Consider the following 26,061-nt stretch of genomic DNA (forward strand, 5'->3'; position numbering starts at 1 on the left):
TTAACCTACATACCTGTACGTCTTTGGAGTGTGGGAGGAAACCGAAGATCTCGGAGAAAACCCACGCAGGTCACGGGGAGAACGTACAAATTCCGTACAGACGGCGCCCGTAGTCAGGATCGAACCTGAGTCTCAGGCGCTGTATTCGCTGTAAGGCAGCAACTCTACCGCTGCGCCACCGTGCCGCCATGACCATTTGCAGATGACCAGTGTTTGCATCTTGCAGTGTCGCCTCTGTATTTCTGTTCATGAAGTCTTCAGTGGACAGTAGTCATTGACAAATGCACATCTTTGACTCCTGAAGACCCTGATCTGTCGGACAGGTGTTTGTGGATTTTTCTTTATTATAGAGAAAATTCTTCTGTCATCAGCTGTGGAGGTCTTCCTTGGCCTGCCAGTCCCTTTGTGATTAGTAAGCTCACCAGTGCTCTCTTCTTAAGGTTTGGCTGATGTCTCTAACAGTTTTATTCTTGATTCTCAGTCTTCATAATGGCTTCTTTGACTTTCATTGCACAACTTTGGTCCTCATGTTGATAAACAGCAATAAAGTTTCCAAAGGTGATGGAAAGACTGGAGGAAAGACTTGGTGCTGAGAGCTCTCTCATACCCGCATTAATGGTAATTAAACACACCTGAATAATTACAAACACCTGTGAAGCCATTTGTTCCAAACTTTATGGAGGGCACTGTATGTGTACCATGGCAAAAAAAAAAATTTATTTTCTTTCAAAGCAGAAAAAGGAATAAAGCATTTCATGCTGAGGTGAAGGCCAATGTTCACTTTCTTGTCAAACTACTAAATTTAACTTTAGCATTAGTTCACTGCCCTCTTCTGTTTTTCACTAACAGATAAAGGTTTGAAACTATTTTGAACAGTTTAAATGAGTGATTTACATTGGTTTTTAATCAACACAGCTGTATGTAGTGTTGTGATTGCAAACAGCAGCAGGTGTAGGCCTACCAGTCTTTCAAGTTTACTATGACATTCATCAAGATCATATCTTTTTTATTTCATCAGCACAATAACATTTTAACTCTTTCCCAAAACAATGTTTTTAAAGTTCAATTGGCTTTACTATGTCTTTGCATTCAAGAATTTTTATACAGGTGTTTGATTTTTAATGGGGTTTGATAATAATTGAGAAATTTGTTTGGAAAGCAGGACTGCCAAGGAATGCTTAATCAATGAAAATACTTATCTTGTTTTGATCTTATTGATTTAGGTGGCTGATTTTTTTCACAGTAGGAGGTTTCACAGGTTGAGTGTGCCATTTAGCTTTAATGTTCCTGGAGCTTCAGGGCTTTTTCAATAACCCAATGTGGTTCTCTTGGTTGGTAAAGACAAACTCGGAAACAAGCCCTTTGCGAGTTGCAAAACTTGAAATATTGATGCAAGTTTTGAGTGATTTTGTGTATATTATATAATTAAGTTATTCTAATTGTGGGGTAAGGAAGGTTTTAGTGATCATGTTATTGAAATTATCCCATACCCGATTAATTCTATGATTTTTGGGCATCACCAAATATACAATTTTACTTTTCTTTCTCCTTCCACCATCACTACCTTTCAGATACGAGGAATGTAAAGAAAAACTAGTTCCATTTTTGAAGAAAGTTGGTTTCAATCCGAAGAAGGATATTTATTTTATGCCTTGTTCTGGACTGACTGGTGCCAACCTAAAAGAACGAGCAGAGAACTGCATCTGGTACATGTAAGTCCTAATTGCCTCTTGTGTTATTTGTCACAGAAAAAGGTCAAATGTAAAAATAAAAGTTTTGTTTTAAAAATGAAGTCAAATATTTGTGCTGACTTAATATGGGAAGGAAATACAATTAATTGCAAGTCTTGAGTGCTATGTTGTTGGTCAGAATTAAATTTCCTTCAGGATACTTGCATTTTAATTCCCATAATGAACGAGCATTGGTCCGTGTTGTGCTGAATGCAACTGTGAGCTGTATTTAGTTATGGCCTCTCCTTTGTCATCTGTCACATTTTCTGAATACCCTGACAGAATTTAAAAAAACCTAAATCTAAAGATATCTTTGAAAATTTCTTCACCCAAAACACTCAAAACAATCACAGAAAAATAGCAAACAGAATTTTGAAAAACAAAAATAAAAACAATGCTGAAAACAGTGCAGCCAGGCAGGGTCTGGGGGAATAGAAACAGAAATAATGTTTTGGATTGGAGATCTTCGATCAGAGATTGGAAAAGCGATGGTAAGTTTCGAGGTGCAGAGAAATGTGGGGGTAGGATGGGTAAAATGAAGGGAATATCTCTGACAGGATTTCTGTGGTGAAACGCTGTTGTTAAAGCCTTCTGGTCTGAAGGCTGTAAAAAAAAAAAAACAGTGAGAATGTGGTTGGTGGAGATGAAAGAGTGGACCACCGAGTGATAAAGGGAACATTTCCTTTTGGAATCTGAGATGGAAGGAAAGAAGTGTATGGTAGTGGAATTTTGTTGAAGGTGGTAAAAGTTGTGAGCATCAACATCAGCAAAATGGAGGGACTCTGAGAATGGATTGGAGTCTTTGGTGAAGGCAGGGTGGGAGGAAGTGTAATAGGTAATAGAAGTTGTAGTTGTTTTGGATTCTGTATGATTGCAGGAAGCATTTGTCTGTGCAATGGAAAATAAATTGAGGGAAGAGTTAGGAGTAGCCTGTGCACGATTGGGCGACAGCTCGGGATGGAAGATTGCCCTAGGAAATTAGGTCCATAATAGTCCGGGAGAGAATGGTATGGGAGACAATGGCTTAATGTTTAGTGGTGGGGTTATGCTCCAAAAGGTCACATGAGGTTTCTGAGAACTAATGTTTCATTAATCTCAACCAGGGTAGCTGTTTTAATAACGTAATGCATTGGCCTTACCGAATTGGGGTCCTTTTATCATGTGCATCCCTCTCCTTGCCTCTGTAGGCTAAAGCTGGTTTTCTTTCCCAGCTCTGATGAAGGCCCTGTTTTCTCCAACAATTTTGAAAATGTGATTTATTGTTGATAGTGACACGTTAATCTGTCATCAAATTCAGGATTTCCACGTCTGAGTGTGCATGTGTACAAGTTGTGAATGTCGTGGCTTTTCTGGTGAATGCCAGCAGTCTGCAAGACAGCCAAGGTTTATCACATCGATAAATATTTGATTACATAATCTGATCCTCAAATCTAGGATCATTTATTTATATTGAGGACCACAGTGACTTTATTTATTCTGATGTGCTGCTAATTAACTTGAACAGATGGGAAAGTTGAATTCATAATCCACTTGGAAAGAGATTCATTTAAATTCGGGAGGAAAATAAGCAAAAACATGTTTTTATGTGAGCCTTTATGTGAGCCATGATTGTTTGGTTATTCATTTGAAACTTTCAGTGAAAGATCTCATTCTAAAATGTTCAGGGCTCTATTTTAGTCCTTTACAGTATTTGTCTTTTGGTGATAAATAAATTTGACTCCTTTCACATGCCACTTCCAGATCCAGTCTAGTTTTTTTTTAAATAGCAAGAAAAAATTCTCTCCTTCCAAAGATACATTAAGGTTCAACGAGTACAGCTCCAGAGATGCTGTCTGGCCCACTGAGTTACTCCAGCACTTTGTTTCGTCCGCCAACCATTTGCCAGGCTTTGTCACACATCATTCCCATGGAGTGCATATCACTCACTTTTTAGTTTTTCTTTTAGATTTAGAGATGCAGCGCAGAAACAGGCCCTTCGGCCCACTGGGCCCGCACCGCCCAGCGATCCCCGCACATTAACACTATCCTACACCTACTAGGGACAATTTTTACATTTGCCCAGCCAATTAATCTACAAACCTGTACGTCTTTGGAGTGTGGGAGGAAACCGAAGATCTCGGAGAAAACCCACACAGGTCACGGGGAGAATGTACAAACTCTGTACAGACAGCACCCGTATTTTTTTTAGCCTACGGCACCTGGTATTCCCAGGCGGTCTACCATCCAAGTACTGACCAGGCCGACTAATCAGTCCGAGGAAGTGTCCCCAACCGAAACTTTCCCTGTCTATTCCCTCCACATACCTGATTCTCCTGCTAGGTTTTGTTCAACATTCCAGCATTAACTTCTTGTCTCCATCATCCTTGAGTCTGGTATTTGTCTTTCAAAAAATCACCATGATACGCAGCTGGAAAGTTAAATTACAAATCAGCCAAAATACGTAAAGTCATTAGCACTTCCAATTCAATCATGAATGATTAATTATCAGTGGAGTTAAGATTTGTGTTAAGAAAAACACTAGTTTCAGATTTGACTGCTGCGAGTAACATCTTTTTTTATTTTTACAGTGGTTTACCATTTATACCTTATTTGGCCAATTTGCCACTTTTCAATAGGACAACTACGGGACCCGTACGGATACCAATTGTAGATAAGTATAAGGTAAGGTTATTGATATTAAGTTCCAAAGTCTTCTTTATTCAAATTCTAAAGCATAAGTTGTTATTTCTGGCAACAGCAAGGCACTCTCTAAACTAGAAACATCTAAAAGGAAAAATCAAGCTCTCTGAGTGGATGAGAAGTAGTTAAGTGTAAATACGCGCTCCATTTTTAGAATGCCTTTGAGAAAACAGTCCTCGTTGGCTACAGTATTAATTATCACTTTTCTCTTAAGACGCACCATGTGGCAAGTCAAATTTTGTAAACTAGTAGTTCTCCTTACAAATAATGCTCAGGGTAATGGCAAATGACGTGTATTTCTTTTTAAATATGGGTGAAGATGTGGAAAATAATCTAAACATAGCACAAAAAGTAAGGAAATTTGTGTTTGGTAGATTATTTCTTTGTTGTAACAATGCTTCTTGGCAATAAATCTTATACCGTTTTAAAGCCTGTTTATTTCCCTTTTAAATGGTGCCACATTTGTAAGGAACATGCATTTGTGGGATGAGCAGCAGAGCTGAGTATATGGGTTGCGCCCATGAAAAATTTGCCAAATCTTCTCTGCAAATGCCAAACAGCTTATTCTGCCATTGACTCTTGTTCGATGTTGTTTGGTGGATTGGATGATTGAAGTCTGAAAAAACAAGACATATTGGCAATTTAACAATTTATTCATTTAATAAACAGGAGCCACAGTAGCGTGTGGAAGAACCATACACAGCCATAACAGCCTGGCACCTCCTCCTCATGCTGGTCACCAGCCTGGTCACACACTGTTGTGGGATGGCATCCCATTCTTGTCAGCACCTGGGGGTACCAGAAGCTCAAAACAAGAGTCAATAGCAACAGCAGAATAAGCTGTTTGGCATTGGCAGAGAAGATTTGGCAAATTTTTCATGGGCGCAACCCATATACTCAGCTCTGCTGCTCATCCCACAAATGCATGTTCCTTACAAATGTGGCACCATTTAAAAGGGAAATAAACAGGCTTTCCAACAGTATAAGATTTATTGCCAAGAAGCATTGTTACAACAAAGAAATAATCTACCAAACACAAATTTCCTTACTTTTTGTGCTATGTTTACATAAAATCCATCCCTTCAAGGTAATGATTAGTTATCTTGCAGAAGCATCCCAGGGTTAACCGCTTCGGTATGTATTGGAATATAGATATCAACGATAGTCTTTTGGTATCTGAAAATATTTATGGGAGTGCTCATTAACACTAGTTGCTCTTTCGTTGTAATTGTTGTAAGCATAGAGATAACTTATTTTAAAGGTTAACTTAATCAATTAAACTTTTTCCAAGCCAGCTGCTTGTGTAAAGTTGAGGAAATTTACTTTTTTTCCTTAAGTGTAAGAAGAGTTGGTATTGACTCTATTTGATAGGGCTTTGTTAGTTGGTAGAACTTTAGACGTTGAACCTTTAAGTCTTGCCTTTAATTTAAATTTAATATGGACATAGGGTTACAACACTGTATTCAAGTTTTTGCCAAAATAATATGCCAGTCCTGTCAGTTCGTGCATATATGGCATTTAATAGGATTTTCGGAAAATTATTTGGTTTGGACTGCACAGAAACAGGTTGTTCAGCCCAGTATGCTCATGTTAACCTTTTTGCTCAAATAAAAGGGTTAATTTCAAATAAATTAGATCAAGGACAGCTTGGTTTGGATTTGTAACTGATCAGTGGGTCATTACAAAAAGGCCAACGTGAAATTATTTTATTTTTAAAAGCCCAGTTTTCTTTTCTGAACATAGACTAGCTACTTCAGTTGTACATTAAGAAAAGCGAGCTTTCCAAAGTAATCTTGGATCGCAAACGGCTCATTAAATATGGATTGCTGTATGAAATTCAACTTAATTCAGGAATGACGAATTTAGTTGATGAGAAAGGCAAGTGGTAGGCGGTAATTATGTGCAAAAATTGGTTTACAGTGACTTAAAAACAATGATATATGGTATTTTGTGTAGGATATGGGTACCGTGGTTTTGGGCAAACTAGAATGTGGACTAATTGGAAAAGGACACCAACTTGTTATGATGCCAAACAAAGTAAGTAAACTTTTTACTGCACATCCACATCATTGAAGTGTTAACAAATTTATCTTGCAAGTTCATACTATTAATATAACAAGAATTTGCTCAACTTATCTTTTAGATAATGCACTACATTTGCAGTAAGATATTTCTTCTTGAGAAACACTTTTGTTTTCAGCCACCGGAACTTGCTTTGTATTATTATGCATAATATTGGTGACATGGACATTTGAGATTATTACCTATCACTACTACTCCTGAAACTATAATGGTCTGCTGCCTTTAATTGTCCTTGTGCAGTTCTTAGTTCTTGGTCCTCCAAAATATTCCAAATGGAATTTAAACTGGAGGTGGTTCTTTCAAGAATGTATTTTAAGACTGTTTAAAACTGGATTTCCTGTTTGTGTTTTCATTAATGCACGAGAGATAATCAAGTGAATCAGTGCAGTATATAATTCTGTAAATAAGGGATAGAGTAAGAAACTTGGAGTAGCAGCTGAGTGCAGTGAATTACGATCAAAGTTTTTAATTGTTCAGTTACCTTTGTATTTAATTGTTGGTTTGCACTTGAATGTCATTTTATTTCTGAAGATAGAAAATTTGGTAGATACTAAATATGTGTTGTTCCATTGGAAAATGCCTGTTTCTAGTTGATCAGCCAGTTCTGTGACACCAATGCTTTGATGTCAGTTTTGGCTGGTCAGATAACTTCCAGATTAGGGAACATGCAAGTTAAATATGGTATTCTGTTTTGCAGCATAATGTTGAAGTTCTGGGACTTTTGTCTGATGATGTGGAGACCGATTCAGCAGATCCAGGTGAAAATCTGAAAATACGACTGAAAGGAATTGAAGAGGAAGAGATTCTGCCAGGATTCATTCTGTGTGATCATGGCAACCTTTGTCACTCAGGACGTACTTTTGATGCACAGGTAACTTCACTTGGGACATTCTTACGAAGAATAAACCTTGACTGCAAGATATCAAGAAATTATTTGCTGCTTTTCCCATCTTCAATATGTATGGTTTTAATTTAGAAATAGTTTAGCGACACAGTGTGGAAATAGGCCCATCGGCCCACCGAGTCTACGCCAACCATTGGTCACTCGCATTCTAGTTCCATGTTACTCCACATTAGCATCCTACACACTCGGGGCATTTTACAGAAGCTAATTAACCTCCAAACCTGCACATCTTTGAAGTGTGGGAGAAAACCCACACAGTCACGGATATGATATAAACTGCACAGATGGCACCTGTAGTCAGGATTGAATCCAGGTCTCTGGTGCTGAAAGGCAACAGCTCTACCGTGAAACGGTTGTTGTGTCTATGCATTGTCTTGCTGACGTTGAGGCCATATCAGGAACACCAAATAGAGTAGGTGAGATTAGAGGAGGGAAACGTGAGCCTCTAGATCACCTGGAAGGACTTCTGGGGTCCCTGGATGGATGTGAGGGAGAAAGTATGGTGACAGATGTTATAGCTCCTGGGGTTGCAGGGTCTGAAAAAGATGGATGAGGTGGGGATGGGAGGATGGAACTGGTGGTGGGATCACATTGAAGGTGGTGGAAATGTTGGCAAATGATGTGTTGAATGTCGAAACTGGTGGAATGAAAGGTGAGGCAAGGGAACTGTATCCTTGTTCTGTCTAGGGGTAGTGAAATTGAGAGAACTACAGGCAAAATGATGCGGCTGAGTGGTCCATCTCTGACAGCAGGGAGGAAAGCACGTCTACTAATGTAAGAATGTTCTAGGGTGCTAATCCTCGTCTTCGGAGCAGATGCGGCAAAGATGAAGAAAGTGAGAGATGGGGATAGCACTCCAGGCGTATTCCAGGATACACAGCCTATCAGAAATATAGGTGGGCAGAGGGTGTGGGATGGTTCTGCTGGTAAGGAATGAAATTCATTCCTTAGCAAGGGAAGCCATAGGATCAGAAGATGAGGCCAGTTCATTGGCTATATTTAAGAGGGAGTTAGATGTGGCCCTTGTGGCTAAAGGGATCAGGGGGTATGGAGAGAAGGCAGGTACGGGATACTGAGTTGGATGATCAGCCATGATCATATTGAATGGCGGTGCAGGCTCGAAGGGCCGAATGGCCTACTCCTGCACCTATTTTCTATGTTTCTAAGATGTAGAATCCTTGTTTGTTGAGTTCAAAAATTGCAAGGGTTAAAAAAAACCCTGGTGGGAGATTATATACAGGCCACCGAACAGTAGCCAAGATATAGGGTACAAATTACATCAAGCGATACTATGAAATGCAATGTTACAGTGGTCATGGAGGATTTTGATATTCCGGTAGACAGAAAAATCCGGTTGGTACTGGATCCCAAGAGAAGCAATTTGTCGAGTGCCTACGAGATGGTTTCTTAGAGCAGCTTGTGGTTGAGCCTACTCGGGGAAAGGCTAATCTGGATTTGATAACAAACCAGATTTGATTAGGTAAAGGAACACCTAGAAGGTAGTGGCCATAATATGATAAAATTCATCCTACAATTTGAGAGGGAGAAAAAGAAATCAGATGTCGATATTATTGTGGAGTAAATATTCACAAAATGTTGAAGTAACTCAGCAGGTCAGGCAGCATCTCGGGAGAGAAGGAATGGCTGAAGAAGGGTCTCGACCCGAAACGTCACCCATTCCTTCTCATTTATTTGTGAATAAATACCTTGATTTGTACCAGCATCTGCAGTTATTTTCTTACACTTATTGTGGAGTAAAGGTAACTAGTACAGAGTCACGAGAGACAAGATGGCTAAAGTTGATTGGAACGGGGACCGAGCATGAATGGCCATGGAGTAGCAACGGCAGGAGTTTCGGGGTTGATTCGCAAAACGCAGGACTTTTTCATTCCAGAGGAAGAAAATGTCTAAGTGGAGTATGAGGCGACTGTGGCTAACAAAAGGAAGTCAAAGACAGCATGAAAGTAAAAGAGAAGGCATGTAATATTGCAAAGATTAGTGGGAAATTGGAGGATCGGGAATCTTTTAAAAACCAACAGAAGGCAACTAAAAGGCAATAAGGGGAGAAAAGATAAAGTGTGAAGGTAAATGACTGTTTTTATGACGGTTGACAGATCAATTTTCCTCCTGGGATAAATAAAGTTCTATCGCATCATAAACTGACCAGTAATATAAGCGCATACCAAAAGTTTCTTCTGATATACAGAGTAAAACAAAGGCTAGAGAGGACATTGGTCTGTTGGAGGAAGAGTAATGGGGAATAAAAAAATGGCTGATGAATTGAATGTTTTCTTTTATATCCGTTTTCACAACAACATGCCAGAAATTCAGTGTTGGGGGCAGGAGTTGGTAGAGTTCCTATTACTAAGAATGTGCTTGTGAAGCTGAAAGGTCTGAAGGTGAATAAGTTACCAGGGACCAGATGGACTACACCCCAGGGTTCTGAAAGTTGTAGCTTTAGAGGTTTTGGAGGCATTAGTAGTGATCTTTCAAGAATCATTGGTCAGGAGTGGTCCCAGAGAACTGGAATATTGGAAATGTTACTCCACTATTCAAGAAGGGAACGATGCAAAAGAGGGGAAAATATAGGCCTGTTAGTCTGACTTTAGTGGTTGGTAAGACATTAGAATGCCATTATTAAGGATGAGGTTTCCGAGTACTTAGAAACACATGATAAAATAGGCCTAAGTCAGCATGGCTTGCCTGACAAATCTGTTGGAATGTTTTGAGGAAGTAAATAGCAGGTTAGGCAAAGGAGAGTCAGTGGATATTGTTTACTTCAGAAGGGCTTTAATAAGGTGCCACGTGTGAGGCTGCTAAACAAGATGGGAACACTGGCATTAGAGGGAAGATACTAGCTTAGCTGAATGGCAGAAGGCAAAGAGCAGGAATAAAGTGGCTTCCTCTGCTTGGCTGCTGGTGTCTAGTGGTGTTCTGCAGTGGTCGGTGTAGTCATGGACTTTGGTAGTAGGAATAATGAAGTAGACTATTTTCTAAATGGGGAGAGGATTCAGAAATTGGAGGTGCAAAGGGACTTGGGATTGCTGATACAGGATCCCCATAAGGTTAATTTGCACGTTGAATCAGTAATAAGGAAGGCAAATGCATTCATTTCCAGAGTACTAGAATATAAAAACAGGAATGTAATGCTGAGGCTTTATAGGGCACTGGTCACACCGCATTTGAAGTACTGTGAGCAGTTCTGGGCCCCATATCTGAGGGGGTATGTGCTAGCATTGGAAAGGGTCCAGAGGAGGTTTACAAGAATGATCCCAGGGATGATTGGGTTAACATATGATGGGCATCAATGGCTCTGGACCTGTACTCGCTAGAGTTTAGAAGGGGGGATCTCATTGAAACTTACCAAATAATTGAAACATTGAAACTTACCAAATAATAATGGAGTGGATGTGGAAAGGATGTTTCCATTAGTGGGAGAATCTAGGACCAGATGGTACCGTCTCAGTTCCTTTAGAATGAAGATGAGGAAGAATTTTGTTAGCCAGAGAGTGGTGAATCTGTGGAGTTCATTGCCACAGACAGCGGTGGAGGCCAGGTATTTGAGTATTTTTAAAGCGGCAATTGATATGTTCTTGATTAATAAGGGTGTCAAAGGTTACAGGGAGAAGGCAGGCAAATGGAGTTGAGAGAGGAAAATATATCAGCCATGGTTGAATAGCAGAGTAGACTTGATGGTCGATTGGCCTTATTCTTCTATGACTTCTGAACTTATTTGAAGATGTACCATATTAAACCTTGTGTGTTTTCTAAAAGATTAACTAAAATTAGTACTAAAATATCTTTTTATTGCAGATAGTTATAATTGAGCATAAATCCATCATCTGCCCAGGTTACAATGCAGTGCTGCACATCCATACTTGCATTGAAGAAGTTCAAATAACGGTAAGTAAGTACTAAGTTAGACACAAAATGCTGGAGTAACTCAGCGGGACAGGCAGCATCTCTGCAGAGAAGGAATGGGTGACGTTTCAGGGTCTCGACCCGAAACATCACCCATTCCTTCTCTCTAGAGATGCTGTCTGTCCCGCTGAGTTACTCCAGCATTCTGTGTTTACCTTTGATTTAAACCAGCATCTGCAGTTCTTTCCTGCACATACTAAGTACTAAGATTCCCTTACTGGTTTCCACAGGAACTGAATTAATTTCATTTTACAAACAATTGGTGAAAACAATTTTGAAAGATTTTCAGTTTCTGCATGAAATGTGTATTGTGGATGATAAAATAGGAGCGATTGGCCAGGATCCAAACTGCACCAGGGCCCGTGTTCTTTATTTGAATTTTTACTGACAAATGTTATTGAAAATTATAACTCAAACAATATGTGTAAGAACAGTTAATGGTCTTCTTAGTTTCTTCATTTTGTACTCTTTCTTGCAATTTTGTAGTTACTGGTTTCTGCCATCTGCCTTCGCATCCACTTCAGAGTTCTTTTTGCCTTAGTCCACTTTCCACCATTTAATAAATTCATAGCTAATACGTAACCAAACTCACATACCTTCTATTCGTGGAACTGAAAATAGCTTTGATTAACAATAATTAAATGATCTTGATTTAAAATTAGCTGTTGACCAGGTACAGTTCCAAAATTTTGGTGCCCTTTATAGGTGTTTTTTCTCTTGATTTGGCTTTTAAAGAATGGCCTAGTTTTGGATTCCTAAACCAGTGAATATAATAATTTCTATATACCTTGTATTCCCCTTTTATTTCATTTAAGTAACTACAATTTCTAAATTCTGCAAATGTGGCTCAAATTTGTGCACTTCCTTGATTTAGGTCTCTTGTCTTTAGCTCCAGTGTATTTTGTCATTCTAGAACCAAGAGGAAGAGTCCATGATCAAATCAGGCTAGGGGCTAGAGGGTCCGATGGAAATGTAATGCACACGTTTATAGATCCTTTGCCTTTGTAATGATTTTACTGCCTCCTCACAAGTCCTTTGTATTTTGGTTATTTCTGAAATGTTTATGATTCAAGTGGTCTTCAGTTTCCAAGAAATGCAGGGTGAATTCTAAGATCCTGAGTTTTGATTGTGGTAAAAATAAGGTGGCTGGTTTCATCTGTAATGTAAGCTACAATAGAATCCAAGCCAGGAATATTTATTTTGAGACGTCACAACTTTAAATGTGTACTCATCTCTTGTCTGAATGACACAGAACTCTGTGACTCCAATTCAGCAACTTTCCAGTGTTCTCCGGATGTCAATCTAACTTCAAATATTACAATCCACGTTTTATGAATGATGAGCTTAAAATTGAACAGGAATTTACCCGCACGGAAGTGAAACATAATGTCGTGTGGTTTTTAGTAGTGAGAAAATAATTGTGCCATTAAATAATTAATTTGCAACATTGCTTTGTCTAGGCCTTAATCTGTCTGGTGGATAAGAGATCTGGAGAAAAAAGCAAGACGCGGCCTCGTTTTGTCAAACAGGATCAGGTTTGCATTGCTCGTTTAAGGACGACAGGCACAATCTGTCTTGAGACCTTCAAAGATTTTCCTCAGATGGGACGTTTTACCTTGAGAGATGAAGGTTAGCCACAGAAATTTAGCAGAATATATTTTTACAGATGCCTTGCCTGCAATCTATCTCATGATGGTTTCAAGCTTGCGTTATTACTCTTATTAGCTCTTTTTAAACTTGCATTAAATGGTTCATCTTTTGGCTGCCAGAAATCTAGTAAGGGTTTGGCAGGAAAGAAATAATTCTGGTTAGCTTATCAAGAAATGAAATTTGTATTCACTAATTAAGTAAAAAATATACTTGCAAATATTATCCTTGCATTTTCCCTGAACAAACTTATGGGATTTGTGGACTTATCTCTTGATCAGGAAGAAAATGTCTGTTAACTTGGAGCTTTAAACTCAGTTTTGTGCTCCAAGTAGTTTATTTTTCTTCCAAGTTTTTCATATTAAAAACAATTAAGTAACTTAAAATGGAACTTCAGTTTTGTTTCCATATTTTATGAAAACCTAACTGCAGAGAAATATTGATTTGTTTTCTTGACATTTTTGCAAAATTCCAGTAAAGAATTTAGTTTACCATGTTATTGATTCTGACAAAATAGAATTAACACTGTTTGGTATTCAGTAGTCAAGATAATGGCATTACATGTCCTGTGGTTTGCTTTACCAATAGACTACTGTTTTTATTTCCTCCAACAGGTAAAACTATTGCAATTGGAAAGGTCCTGAAGTTGATCCCTGAGAAGGACTGAAGATCCACAATCTAATGCTGCACAATACTGTGATGAAAAAGGACTCGGCAACAGCCTACTTCACGCCTTCTTTTCTTGGTTTTCATAGTTTCTCTGCCTATCAATACTTTTATTTCCCCATGTACTGCAAATTGCTGTAAACATGTCCACATTTTACGTCAGCTTTCTCATATTGAGAGCTCTGCTATGCCATTGTTAAAGCTACCATTTTAAATCCTTCTGAAATCTGCTTCCTTAGAAATGCGGCAGTCGCTACCTAACTGATGTGGACAGAATTGCCTGCAAAAATAAAATTAAACCAAAAAAGTTTATTTTATTCTGGCATCATTCTCTTTTGTGCATTTTGGCTCACCTGTGTTTTCCAACCAGGTCAGATTATTCAACAGATCAGTGTGAGTGTTCCTGTGTTAGAAAGGAGTCTGGAGAGACAATAAAATCAATTTGAAATATTTCTGGCATTTGAATTATTTTGGAAAGGATTCTTCTGAAACAACCTTGCATCAGCTTGTTCGTTAGTTTCCCAGCAAATGATCTCTTGACTTTGTTATTTTCTTTCCAAGCTGAATGTTCCATCATTTTTTTTTCATGTAGCCACACAGTATGCCCTTTGTGGTATTTTTCAGCATTCACACTGCATGATGTGTTTTATTGTAAATGTTCTACTGGCTGGGAAACAAAATATCAATACTTAAGCATTGAAAAAGATGCAAGTGAAATAGTTAATTTTGAAACAATTGCATCTGTTCAATTTATGCGATCTCCAAAGGAATCGAATCTTTTCTAAACATGTGAAGGTACATAACAGCAATCCGACAGATGATGTGAATTGTGAAGAACAAATTACTGCTGCATGAGCTTATAGTGTTATTCCCCTTTGAACAGACAGTATATTAGAGTATCTAGGTTTGATTCTTTTGACTTGAAATATTTAAAATAACAGATTAGAAAATCTATAGCTGATTTTTTTATTTTCTTGCTTTAAGTGCATTACATAGAAGAGTTAACATGTGGAAGCACATGTGACAACAATACCACTTAAAGTGGGAATTTCATCACTTGCTACAACTTTCATATCAACTATTAATTTTATAAGGAGTGAATATTTCTTGGATGAGTAATGAAGAGAAAAAAGTCATCAGAAATAGAACCTGTGTGGTTGGTATACGAAATGTGAGAAAATATAGTCCTTGTACATATTTGAAAACCTTGTAATTGAGGCAGCAGTTATTTAATATAATGGTAAATTTGCTACTGTTAAAGGGTCAAAATGAAGTTTTTTTTTCAAATTCCCTTGCCTAGTTAAAGTACTATTTCAGTTAATGAAAGGGATTTATGAAAGGTGTGATTAACTGTAAACAACAGAACAAATAGTGTTATGAATGGGTAATCTAGAATTGCCAACAATTAGGTGTCATTTTGTAATAAAACAACAAATTACATTCAGGCTTGGAACAAACATACGCCTGAACTCTAAAACATAGCAAACTCCATTGACAACAGGCCACTGCTCAAGTGAGCTCCATCCTGCCACTGAAATTGTATACAATTTCCCAAAAAACTAATCGGTTTATTTAATCAATTTTAATGAGTCAAATGTTTAATAATGACAGGTTTTCTTTCACTAATGCATGGAAATGAAAATCCCACTTTTGTCAACAGTGGGAATTTGCTGCTCTCGGAGGTCGGGGGGGAGAGGCACTTAGATATATTGATAGTAATATTTCTCAAGGGTTTCAATTGCAGTGTTTACACAATTATTTAATTTGGGAAGTGTGTAAGGAAAATGTTAAATTGGTGTCATATGAAATGCCCTTGCTCTTAATTGGAGAAATGTTGGCTTTATCTTGCTGATCCCACTTGAAGTTGTCTGTTTTGTAATGAAATATCATTGGCAATACACAAGTTGGTGTAAGACAGCACAGCTGTTAATATGACCACAGTATTGTATAGTAAACAAATTTACTGTATGCATTCTTAATCTTGCAAAATAAAATTTGATTTCATTTCCCTTGGAATATTGCTTCTAACTGTAGAGATACTAGTTTTTTTTCCCATTGTATAAAATGCATTGAGTGGAGGGTTGATATGAAGCTTTCATTGAAAAGGCTTTGCCACCTTTCCTATAAATATATTGATATGCTGAAAGGTTTTCAAAAAGGTTGCTACTTTACCAGTTTTAGAAAGCCCTGCAGATCTCCAGCATAGACTGTTAAATATTTAATACCAGGGCAGTAAGGACCAGACCCCTTTTATAACCTGCCTTAATCTGTTAAGCAATTCTGATTTGAAGTGCCGTTTTCTATCCATATTGGGTATTGAAATCTAGATTGGTCAATCCGTTGTTGAAGATAACTACAGTAATAGGTGTAAATTTAGCTCGGTCTTTGGAAGACTGACAAAATCACATGTGTCTAAATTAAATGACCCATTTCTGCTCAGAAATTCAGCAGCAGTCACCCAATCTAAATATGTGTGAAAGAATGTGGATGCACATTTTATTCTGCTTCTGAAATTAATCAATTTCTCAGAAGCGCAGTACAACTCTCAGCTGCATTCAACGCAGGTGACTGACAGAATCCCACTTATCTTTTATATATTTGTACATAATCGGCTCTCCTTTCTTATCGTGTCTATGATGTCATGGCAACTGGACTACACGGGTAACCAGGTGATTTTCTGTGTTACCTAGGTGACATTCAAGATATTGTTCACTAAAATGCATGGTATTCAATATGTTGAAAGCTAGAAACAAAGTTGTATCAACTTGCTGAATTTCTGTTAAACTGAAGTATAAATTGCTGAAAGTGACCCTTTTTGTCCATGCTGTACTTTCAGTGTGCTTAAAATGCAATGTGTTGTATGAATCATTTCATTAACCAATCAATGGAAAGGTAAAAGTGATCATAAAACAAGTAATACAAACAAAATTTCATTAAAAATAAATTGTGTGCAATGGAACATTAACTTGGTGAATTCTTAGGGCAATAGTCTTGTGGCAAATGGGTTATTTAAGTGCACATTACTGTACACAGTCTTTCGTTTGTGTTGAAATGCTGGTTCTTCATGGATAGATGCACATTAATCCCGCCTAAATTTGCTAAATTGACCTTGATTCCCAAGATGAAATCGTATATGTTGTGAAATTGTACATCGGATAGTGTTAAATTGCAATAAAGTTTTAATGAAGGTGTTTATATGAGATCATTTATTCATAATCGCAGGATGAGTTGTTTGTCTTTGAAATGGTTTGTTTTCCCCAAATGTCAACAGGCTTGTGTAGCAAAGAGCTACATGTTGCAAACTAGGAAAATACCACATACCTGTGGGTCTATGCAAAATGGCTAATCTTGGTCTTGATTAGGTGTAGTTGGATTCCAGCTGGATAGTGACATCTGAAGATTTTCTAATCCATTCTTTGTGGTGAGTGCATCAACAAATTTCGCAAAGAATACTCTTTGGTCATATTTAATAGTGGGAATGGGAAATAAATTGCGTGGCTAGGAGTAATTCACATTGGGGAATGGCCTGTAGAGCTCAGCTTTATAAATAAATAAATAAATCATTTAGATTCAAACTGCATTGAACAGATCAAATTTGACTCAAATTTCCTATTCTCCATGATACCTGCTAAATTTCATCCATTGTATTTGACAAATTGAGGGATGCATCCATTATTATCACACAAAAAAATTTAAAATAATTATCAATTGGTTTCTTATTTTGGATTTCTGTTAAATGAACCGAAAGACTAAGCATTTTTTTAATTGGACAGACTCAAAATGCTGGAGTAACTGCGGGTCAGGCAGCATCTCTGGAGAGATGTTTCAGGTCGAGACCCTTCTTCAGATGACATGTTTCAACAGAAATTCAGGGTTTCTCAATATCGATTCCAGATCAAAGTCATCAAAAAAGCAAGTGTTCCAAGTTTCTACAATTTACAAAGGGTGGATAATTTGAATAATGCAATATAGACAAATTATTTGGACATGTGTTACTGCTGGGTGAAGTCATATCACAGAGCTTACAAACCATCTCAATTTTGTGCATGCAGGAGTCTGAAAGGATTATTTGCAGTAGATCAGACCAATACATTGACAAAAGGACCTACAAAACCAAGTGTTTTGGAGCTGCAAATAAGATGGGCAAAATTTCCGTTTCAATACCTGTCAGAGGTGCATTCCATTTTGTTTTATATATTGCTATTTTCCTGGTTAGCTACAGTGCCCTCCATAATGTTTGGGGCAAAGACCCATTTATTTATTTATTTACCTCTGCACTCCACAATTTGAGATTTGTAATAGAAAAAAAAATCACATATGGTTAAAGTGCACATTGTCAGATTTTATTAAAGGGTATTTTTATACATTTTTGTTTCACCGTGTAGAAATTACAGCAGTGTTTATACATAGTCCCCCCATTTCAGTGCACCATAATGTTTGGGATACATGGCTTCACAGGTGCTTGTCATTGCTCAGGTGTGTTTAATTGCCTCCTTAATGCAGGTATATGAGAGCTCTCAGCATCTAGTCTTTCCATCACCTTTGGAAACTGTTGATCAACATGAGGACCATAGTTGTGCCAATGAAAGTCAAAGAAGCCATTATGAGACTGAGAAACGAGAATAAAACTGTTAGAGACATCAGCCAAACCTTCTGCTTACCAAAATCAACTATTCGGAACATCATTAAGAAGAAAGAGAGCACTGGTGAGCTTACTAATTGCAAAGGGACTGGCAGGCCAAGGAAGACCTCCACAGCTGATGACAAAGATTCTCTCTATAAAATAAAGAAAAATCCCCAAACACTTGTCCGACAGATCAGAAACATTCATCAGGAGTCAGATGTGGATTTGTCAAAGACCACTGTCCACAGAAGACTTCATGAACAGAAATATGGAGGCTACACAGCAAGTTGCAAACCACTGGTTAGCTGCAAAAATAGGATGGCCAGGTTACAGTTTGCCAAGAAGTACTTAAAAGAGCAACCACAGTTCTGGAAAAAGGTCTTGTGGACAGATGAGACAAAGATTAACTTAAATCAGAGTGATGGCAAGAGCAAAGTATGGAGGAGAGAAGGAACTGCCCAAAATCCAAAGCATACCACCTCATCTGTGAAACACGGTGGTGGGGGTGTGCATGTATGGCTGCTGAAGGTATGGGTTCACTTATCTTCATTGATGATACAACTGCTGATGGTAGTAGCATAATGAATTCTGAAGTGTATAGACACATCCTATCTGCTCAAGTTCGAACAAATGCCTCAAACGCATTGGCTGGCAGTTCATTCTACAGCAAGGCAATGATCCCAAACATACTGCTAAAGCAACAAAGGAATTTTTCAAAGCTAAAAATGGTAAATTCTTAAGCGGCCAAGTCATTCACCCGAGCTGAACCCAATTGAACATGCCTTTTATATGCTGAAGAGAAAACTGAAGGGGACTATCCCCCAAAACAAGCATAAGCTAAAGATGGCTGCAATACAGGCCTGGCAGAGCATCACCAGAGAAGACGCCCTGCAACGGGTGATGTCGATGAATCACAGACTTAAATCAATCATTGCAAGCAAAATACTAAACATGACCACTTTCATTTACATGACATTCTTGTGTCCAAAAAAATTATGTTGCCCTGAAATGGGGGGGACCATGTATAAACACTGTTGTAATTTCTACATGGTGAAACCAAAATGTATAAAAATGGCCTTTATTAAAATCTGACAATGTGCGCTTTAACCATGTGATTTTTTTTTCTATTACAAAATCTCAAATTGTGGAGTACAGAGGCAAACAAATAAATTATGGGTCTTTCTCCCAAACATTATGGAGGGCACGCGATGTTGGTACAAACAAAATTCAGCTCCATAATTCAATTATAAATAAACACCAATCGTTTCCAAGCCTCATTGGAAGACCTTTAATTTGATTGGAATAGGAAATTGATTATTTTTAACTAATGAATCATTGCGCAATGTGGGACCACCACTTCCGTTTTTTTAGAGAAGCTCCTTAAGTGAAGAAGTTATGTTGGAATCAAGAGCACAGATGTACTGACTTTTACAACAAACTTTTATTGTTGATGGATGCAGCTGAGACCAGCTAAGTTACTTTAGCACTTTTTAAAATGAGCATCTGTGATTCCTTGTGCTTTCATTGTTATTGAGTTATGACCAGCTCATGATAATGGTTTATTATTGTCACCTACTAAGATACAATGAAAAACAGTTTTGCATGCTAGCTGGTCAAATGCCATACATGAGTACAATCAAACCATAGGTCAACAGGTGATACAAAGAGAAGAATAGAGTACAGAATAGTGTTACAGCTACAGAAAGTGCAGATAAAAAACAAGTGTAAAGGCTGCAACAAGATAGATTGGGAGATCAGACCTCCCTTGTCTTAAGAAGGGACAGTTCAATAGTAGTTCTTGATCCAGTAGTATGTGCATTCAAGCATTTTGCATCTTCTGCCTAACGGGAAAGGGAAGAAGTGGGAATGACAAAGGCATTCAAAAGAGAGTTAGATTGAGCTCTTAGGAGTAGCGGAATCAAGGGGTATGGGGAGAAGGCAGGAACGGGGTACCGATTGTGGATGATCAGCCATGATCACGTTGAATGGCAGTGCTGGCTTGAAGAGCCGAATGGCCGACTCCTGCACCTATTGTCTATGTATCTATGACCAGGATGTAAGCAGTATTTGATTATGCTACCTGCTTATCTGAGGCTGTGTGAAGTTTAGATGGAGTCAGTTGGGAGACGAGCGAGGCTGGTGTGCTGAACAGACTAAATTGCATCTGTAAGTTTCTGCAATTGCTGGAAGTCTTAGAGCAGTTATCCAACCAAATTGTGTTCCATCCCAATAAGATGCATTCTATGGTGCATCTGCGAAATTCTGTAAGAGTCATTGGGGAAATGCTAAATTTCCTTTGTCCTGAGGAAAATAGATCTTAATATGCTTTCATGGCCACATCATCAATGTGGTTGGACTGGGCAAACTTGCTGATATTTACAGCTAAGAACTTGAATTTCTCAACTATTTTGCCATTGACGTAGACTGGGGTGTATTACTCCCCCACTTCCAGAAGTTGACAACATACACCTTTGTTTTGCTCACAAAATGCTGGAGTAACTCAGCAGGTCAGGCAGCATCTCAGGAAAGAAGGAATGGGTGACATTTCGGGTCGAGACCCTTCTCTCGACCCGAAACGTCACCCATTCCTTCTCTCCTGAAATGCTGGCTGATCTGCTGAGTTACTCCAGCATTTTGTGAAATAAATACCTTCGATTTGTACCAGCATCTGCAGTTATTTTCTTACACCTTTTTGTTGAAATTAAGAGGGTTTTCTTGACGTCATGCCACTTGGCGTTCAATCTTTTTCCTATCCTCCAGGTTGTCACTGAGATCTGCCTCAGTACAGTTGTCACCTGAAAGCATAGGAGTATAGTAAGGGGCTGAGAAGGCATGACACTGGGATTGAGAATTACTGTGGAGGTTGTTTTATCACTTATCCTTACTGAGTGTAGATTACGATTTCCCATGTCAGGGATCCAGTTGCTGAGGGGTTGTTGAGTCCTAGGTCCAGGAGTTTGGAGATGAGTGTGAGTTGGCTGACTGTTCCTTCAGGGATCAAGATTGTTGGTAAATGCATATTTTCCTCGCACATATCAATATTCCTAAAATATGAGAATTTAATTGACCAGCCAATTGTGTATGAAGGAATGATTCAGCAAAGCAACCTACACAGTGTGTTGGTATATTTACTGATAGTTGAGGTTTTAAACCCATGCACTTATGTCATGTTGCACATGCTGAATTGATCCAGGAATTTGGATATTAAGCCAGTGATACAAATTGTGGATAACCCAAATTATTAATTATTATAATTGTGGATTGCTCTAATTTGTTGTTTTATGATCATATGGGATGGATTGATTGTTCCAATTATAAGATCCACTGCAAAATATTTTGCCGTCTTATTATTTTGAGGTTGCTTTAATGTAATTAAAGCTTATGGGGTGATTTTCAATTTCAAACTTAATTCCAAACGTACACAACCAGTTTCTGCTGAGTGACAAGTTAAACACGATCTGTTGTGTGTTGACATCTGTGTCTGATTTGGAATTTGGTTTGTGTTTAATGCTCAGAGGATAAAGATGAAATGTCCAGAGTGAAAAGTAGAACATTCTCTGAAGTCTAAAATTTCAGTGAGAAATTGAGACTGTTCCAGACAAAATTAATTTGGCACTATATTCAGCCATTCAATTGTGTTTCCTTGTATTCACAGAATGTTATAACACACACTGGCCATTTTGCCATTGAATTTTCCAGCTTTCAAAATACCTCTGATTCTTCCCTGCTTTTTTCCCCTCAAAATGCTTTTTTGTCAAGCTCAAAATGGAATCTGCATGACTACCACTCAGTCCATTGTAACTTGCTGAGTTGAAGAGAATTACGGCACTGCCCTCAGGAACGTTTGTAACCAGCGAAACTTTCATTTAAAGCACCAACATGTATTTTTTCTTTTTCGGATATTAAATTCTGGTTTATATTAAATTCTAAATTTCAACATTTGTGGTGTTTTCATCCTCTATTAAACAATCTTTAAGACAATATTCATGTTTGCAATCGTAAAAATTGACATGTCTACATTCAAACTAGCTAAATACATCTAATTGCCTCTTAAATATGTAGACACATTCATGATGTCGCTTGTGGATAATTTGGTTAATAAATTTTCTGAAACAGTACATGAAAATTTAATCAAATTCAATATTTTACTGTGCAGTTTTTTAAAAAAATGCAGGCAGCTTTGATCACAGTATTGTATAGCTTGACCCCATACATATTGTCCTGTTTCCACTGTATTCTAGCCACTTGCCTGAATGCATACCTACACAATTTGACCTAATGACCTGATTTCCAGCTAAACACAACAACCATTCCTATGTGTCCTTGTCTTGGATCTTATTACCCTCCAATCACACATCTGCAACTGCTCTAGCCACACTTCAGGCCCATTTCCAGAATGACTAGGATCCATACTTGGTTACATTTCCAGTGTACTCTGACAACACACATCACACCATTCCTTCCGTGGCTGTATGTCTCTTGTTCTCTGCTGCAATCTACCATGGACCCAACCCTATTTCCACCGTGCTCCAGCTATTCTTTGGTCACGCAGACCGGCTCCACTGCTGCTAAGCTTGCACTGGTGCAGATCCAGGGAGATATTCCCAGCCCTCCAATGAGAGTGGATAACTGAGGTAGAACCAAATGAACTTGGCTACCTCTAGGTTCCAAACCACTCGACGTCCCTGTAGGAAGCAAAGCATCACCCTGATGATTTTTGATGATGTACTGTAAGCAGGGTCAGGAGTGGAGCTATTTTGCAGAACTAAATCTGAATCCTTTTTCAACTACAGCAGTAATCCTCCAGAATCCAACCCATACCATCCAAATCATAATAACTTTTTGGTGTCATGAGTAACTGTCATATGTATCACCAATATAACAATTAAATTCTTTCTTGCGGCAGCTTATAGGCCCTGCAAATACAATGCACATAAATATAATTTTTTTAAATCAAAAAAAATCCAAAGTCTGTTGTGCAACCAAAGAGCTCAGAACATGCATGACCCTGTTGGAGTGAGGGGTAAGGAATGTAAAGGACAAATGTAAGGGACAAAAGGAAGTTTGGATGACGAGGGAAATTGAGGTTTTGGTCAAGAGTAAGGAGGCGACATGGGACAGGTATAGGCAATTGGGATCAAGTTTCAGGAATTACAGAGCAAACTAAAAAGGAAATCAGAAAGGCAAAAAGGAGACAGGAGATAGCTCTGGCATTTGGCATTAAGGATAATCTCAAGAGATCTTAGAAGTACATAAAGGGAAAAAGGGTAATGAGAGAGAATGGGACCCCACAGGAATCAAAGCTGTCAACTCTGTATGGAGCCACATGAGATTGGCAAGGTCTTCAATGAGTTTTTCCTGTTTTTACTGTGGAGTAAGAGGACTGAGGAACTTGAGGCAGTCAATGGAAGTGTTGAGAGCAGTCAGCATTACAGTCGAAGAGGTGCTGAAGGTCCTGACATGTATGACAAATCTCCCGGGCCTGATCAGATGTATCCAAGGACACTGGGAAACCAGAGAGGAAATTGCGGAAACCCTGGCAGAAATTTGAATTTGAAGAAAATACAGGAAGGGTGCTGGATGACTCTGGCAAATGTTGTACCTCTATTCAAGAAAGGCTGGGAACTACAGGCCAGTGAGCTTAACGTATGTAGTTGGAAAACTACTGGACTATTCTGTACATGCATTTAAATGGACAAGGGCTGATTAGGAAGAGTCAGCATGTTTTTGTACGTAGGAGGTCATGTGCAGCTATATGAGATATGAGGCCACATTTAGAGTATTGTATTCAATCCTGAGCACCATGTTATAGGAGAGATGTTGGAAAGGGTACAGAGAAGATTTATGAGAATATTGCCAGGACTCGAGGGTCGGAATTATACGGAAAGGTTGAACAGGCTGGGGCTTTATTCCTTGGAGCGCAGGAGTATAAGGGGTGATGGTATGACAGAACTCCCAACCCTTCCGAATTTGGCGGTAAGTTTCCGCTTTCTTATTTAATTTCCGCCATTCTGATTTTGCCTCACATTTTTCCGCAAAACACATGCCTCACTGCTCGCCTCGCCTCGCCAAATGGCCCAGCCTTGCTGCTAGACTAGCCTCGCCTCGCCGCTGGTCTCGCTTCGCTGGCCCAGCCTCGCCACTGGCTGCTGGTCCGGCCTCACCTCACCTCTTGCCGCTAGCCCGGCCTCGCCGCTGGCCTAGCCTCACTGCAGAGCGTGAGGCCCGTTGATGTTGAGAGGGGATGGGGGGATGGGGCAGTAGAGTGGGAGGAGGGAATGGGGGGAGGGGGGTTGGAGGAAGGGAGGGGGAGTAGATTTTGGGGAAAGGGGGGCGAGTCGGAGGGGTGGGGGGGACATGGACCGTTATGATTTGCTGTTGAAGACTACTGGAGCAAGTATGTCTTCAATTAAATTAGATATCTGCAGTTTTTTTAATGAAACTCTAGCGCATTTGGCGTGCATACTTTTTTTTGCTGAAAAGTTGCATTACGCGCCATATTTGATGTAAAATTCTGAATTTTGGACATCAAAATTTTGAATTTGTAAAATCAAATGTTGGGAGGTCTGTTATGAGGAATCGGGAGAATAGATCCTGTAGACAGACGCAGTCTCTTGCCCAGAATAGAGAAATCGATAACCAGAGGACATAGGTTTAAGGTGAAGGGGAAAAGATTTAATAGGAATCTGAGGGGTAACTTTTTCTCACAAAGAGTGGTATGGAACTAGCTGCAAGAATAGGTAGTTGAGGCAGGGATTATTGCAATGTTTAAGAAACAATTAAACAGGTACATAGATAGGACAACAGGTAGATGGATATGGGCAAAACACAGGCAAGTGGGACTAATGTAGATGGGACATATTGGTGGACGGTGTGGGCAATTGTTTCCACTCTGCATAACTCTATGACTAAAAAGAGACAGTCCATGAAAGTTGATAGTTGCTGAGATTAGTTTGGAAGAACCTGATGGTTATTGGGAAGACGCCAATCTTGTGCATTCTTCCAAATGGTAGGAACAAAATGAGAGCATTGCCAAAGTGGTCTTTGATATTTGCTGCTTTTTTTGCGACAGCCAGCGCCTTTTCTAATTCCTTTTGATGGTGAAGCAGTCAGTACTGGTGATGGACTGGCCAGTGTCTACCACTCTGTGACTTCCTTTGCTGCCGGGTGGTCAAATTGCTGAACCAGGCCAAGAAATGGTAGCCTATTCCCGGTTGATCTATAGCAGCGTTTCTCAAACTTTTTACCCTTGCGGAACCCTTGGAATAATTTTCATGTCTCAGTAAACCCCTAAATAAAAATTATTATATATCTTTATTAATCTCTTTCTTTCTTGTTCATAAACTTCAAGTTCATAAGGCAAACATAATATATTTTTCTGATAACTAGTTTAAGCACAAAATAACACGTTTTTCTCAAGTTTATTGACAATGCAAAAAAAAACTGAAATCAAACTGCTTGAACATAAACTTTTCATAAACTAACAAAAGCATACATAAACACAAAGTTTTCATAAACTAACAAAAATAAACATACTTAATTTTTTTTAATTCATATTACATTCTTAAATGATGGGCAAATTTTTTAATGTATTGCACAGACGGGCACCGCCATCTTTGGCACCATTATTCAAAGTCCGGTTGGCGTGCTCGATGTACGGGAGAAGTTCCCGCGAACCGACGTCCCTCTCCTCTCCTCTCATCCCCTCTCCCGGCCATTTTTATGTTCCGGGGGTGCTTCCTGCAACCTACCTTGAAGGTGCTGGAGGCATTACCCTGATTTACTCTCCTACCGGCCCACTGCTGGCG

The 26,061-nt window shown here is 38.8% G+C and overlaps 1 protein-coding gene across 2 annotated transcripts in view; it reads left to right on the forward strand.

The window, feature by feature from the left end:
- Positions 1-16,805, forward strand: part of LOC144604134 (eukaryotic peptide chain release factor GTP-binding subunit ERF3A) — a 43,694-nt gene extending 26,889 nt beyond the window's left edge. The window contains exons 8-14 of one of the 2 annotated variants that reach the window (XM_078418310.1): positions 1,572-1,712; positions 4,346-4,391; positions 6,366-6,446; positions 7,189-7,362; positions 11,209-11,298; positions 12,777-12,945; positions 13,578-16,805. In XM_078418310.1, the coding sequence (XP_078274436.1) occupies positions 1,572-1,712; positions 4,346-4,391; positions 6,366-6,446; positions 7,189-7,362; positions 11,209-11,298; positions 12,777-12,945; positions 13,578-13,630 (754 nt within the window). In that variant the 3' untranslated portion in view covers positions 13,631-16,805. Of the gene's footprint in view, positions 1-1,571; positions 1,713-4,297; positions 4,392-6,365; positions 6,447-7,188; positions 7,363-11,208; positions 11,299-12,776; positions 12,946-13,577 lie in introns of both variants that reach the window. The other variant, XM_078418309.1, reaches the window with a different exon arrangement.
- Positions 16,806-26,061: the final 9,256 nt, after the last annotated feature.

Source organism: Rhinoraja longicauda, chromosome 21 (assembly GCF_053455715.1).
Source record: "Rhinoraja longicauda isolate Sanriku21f chromosome 21, sRhiLon1.1, whole genome shotgun sequence".
Classification (NCBI taxonomy): Eukaryota; Metazoa; Chordata; class Chondrichthyes; order Rajiformes; family Arhynchobatidae; genus Rhinoraja; species Rhinoraja longicauda.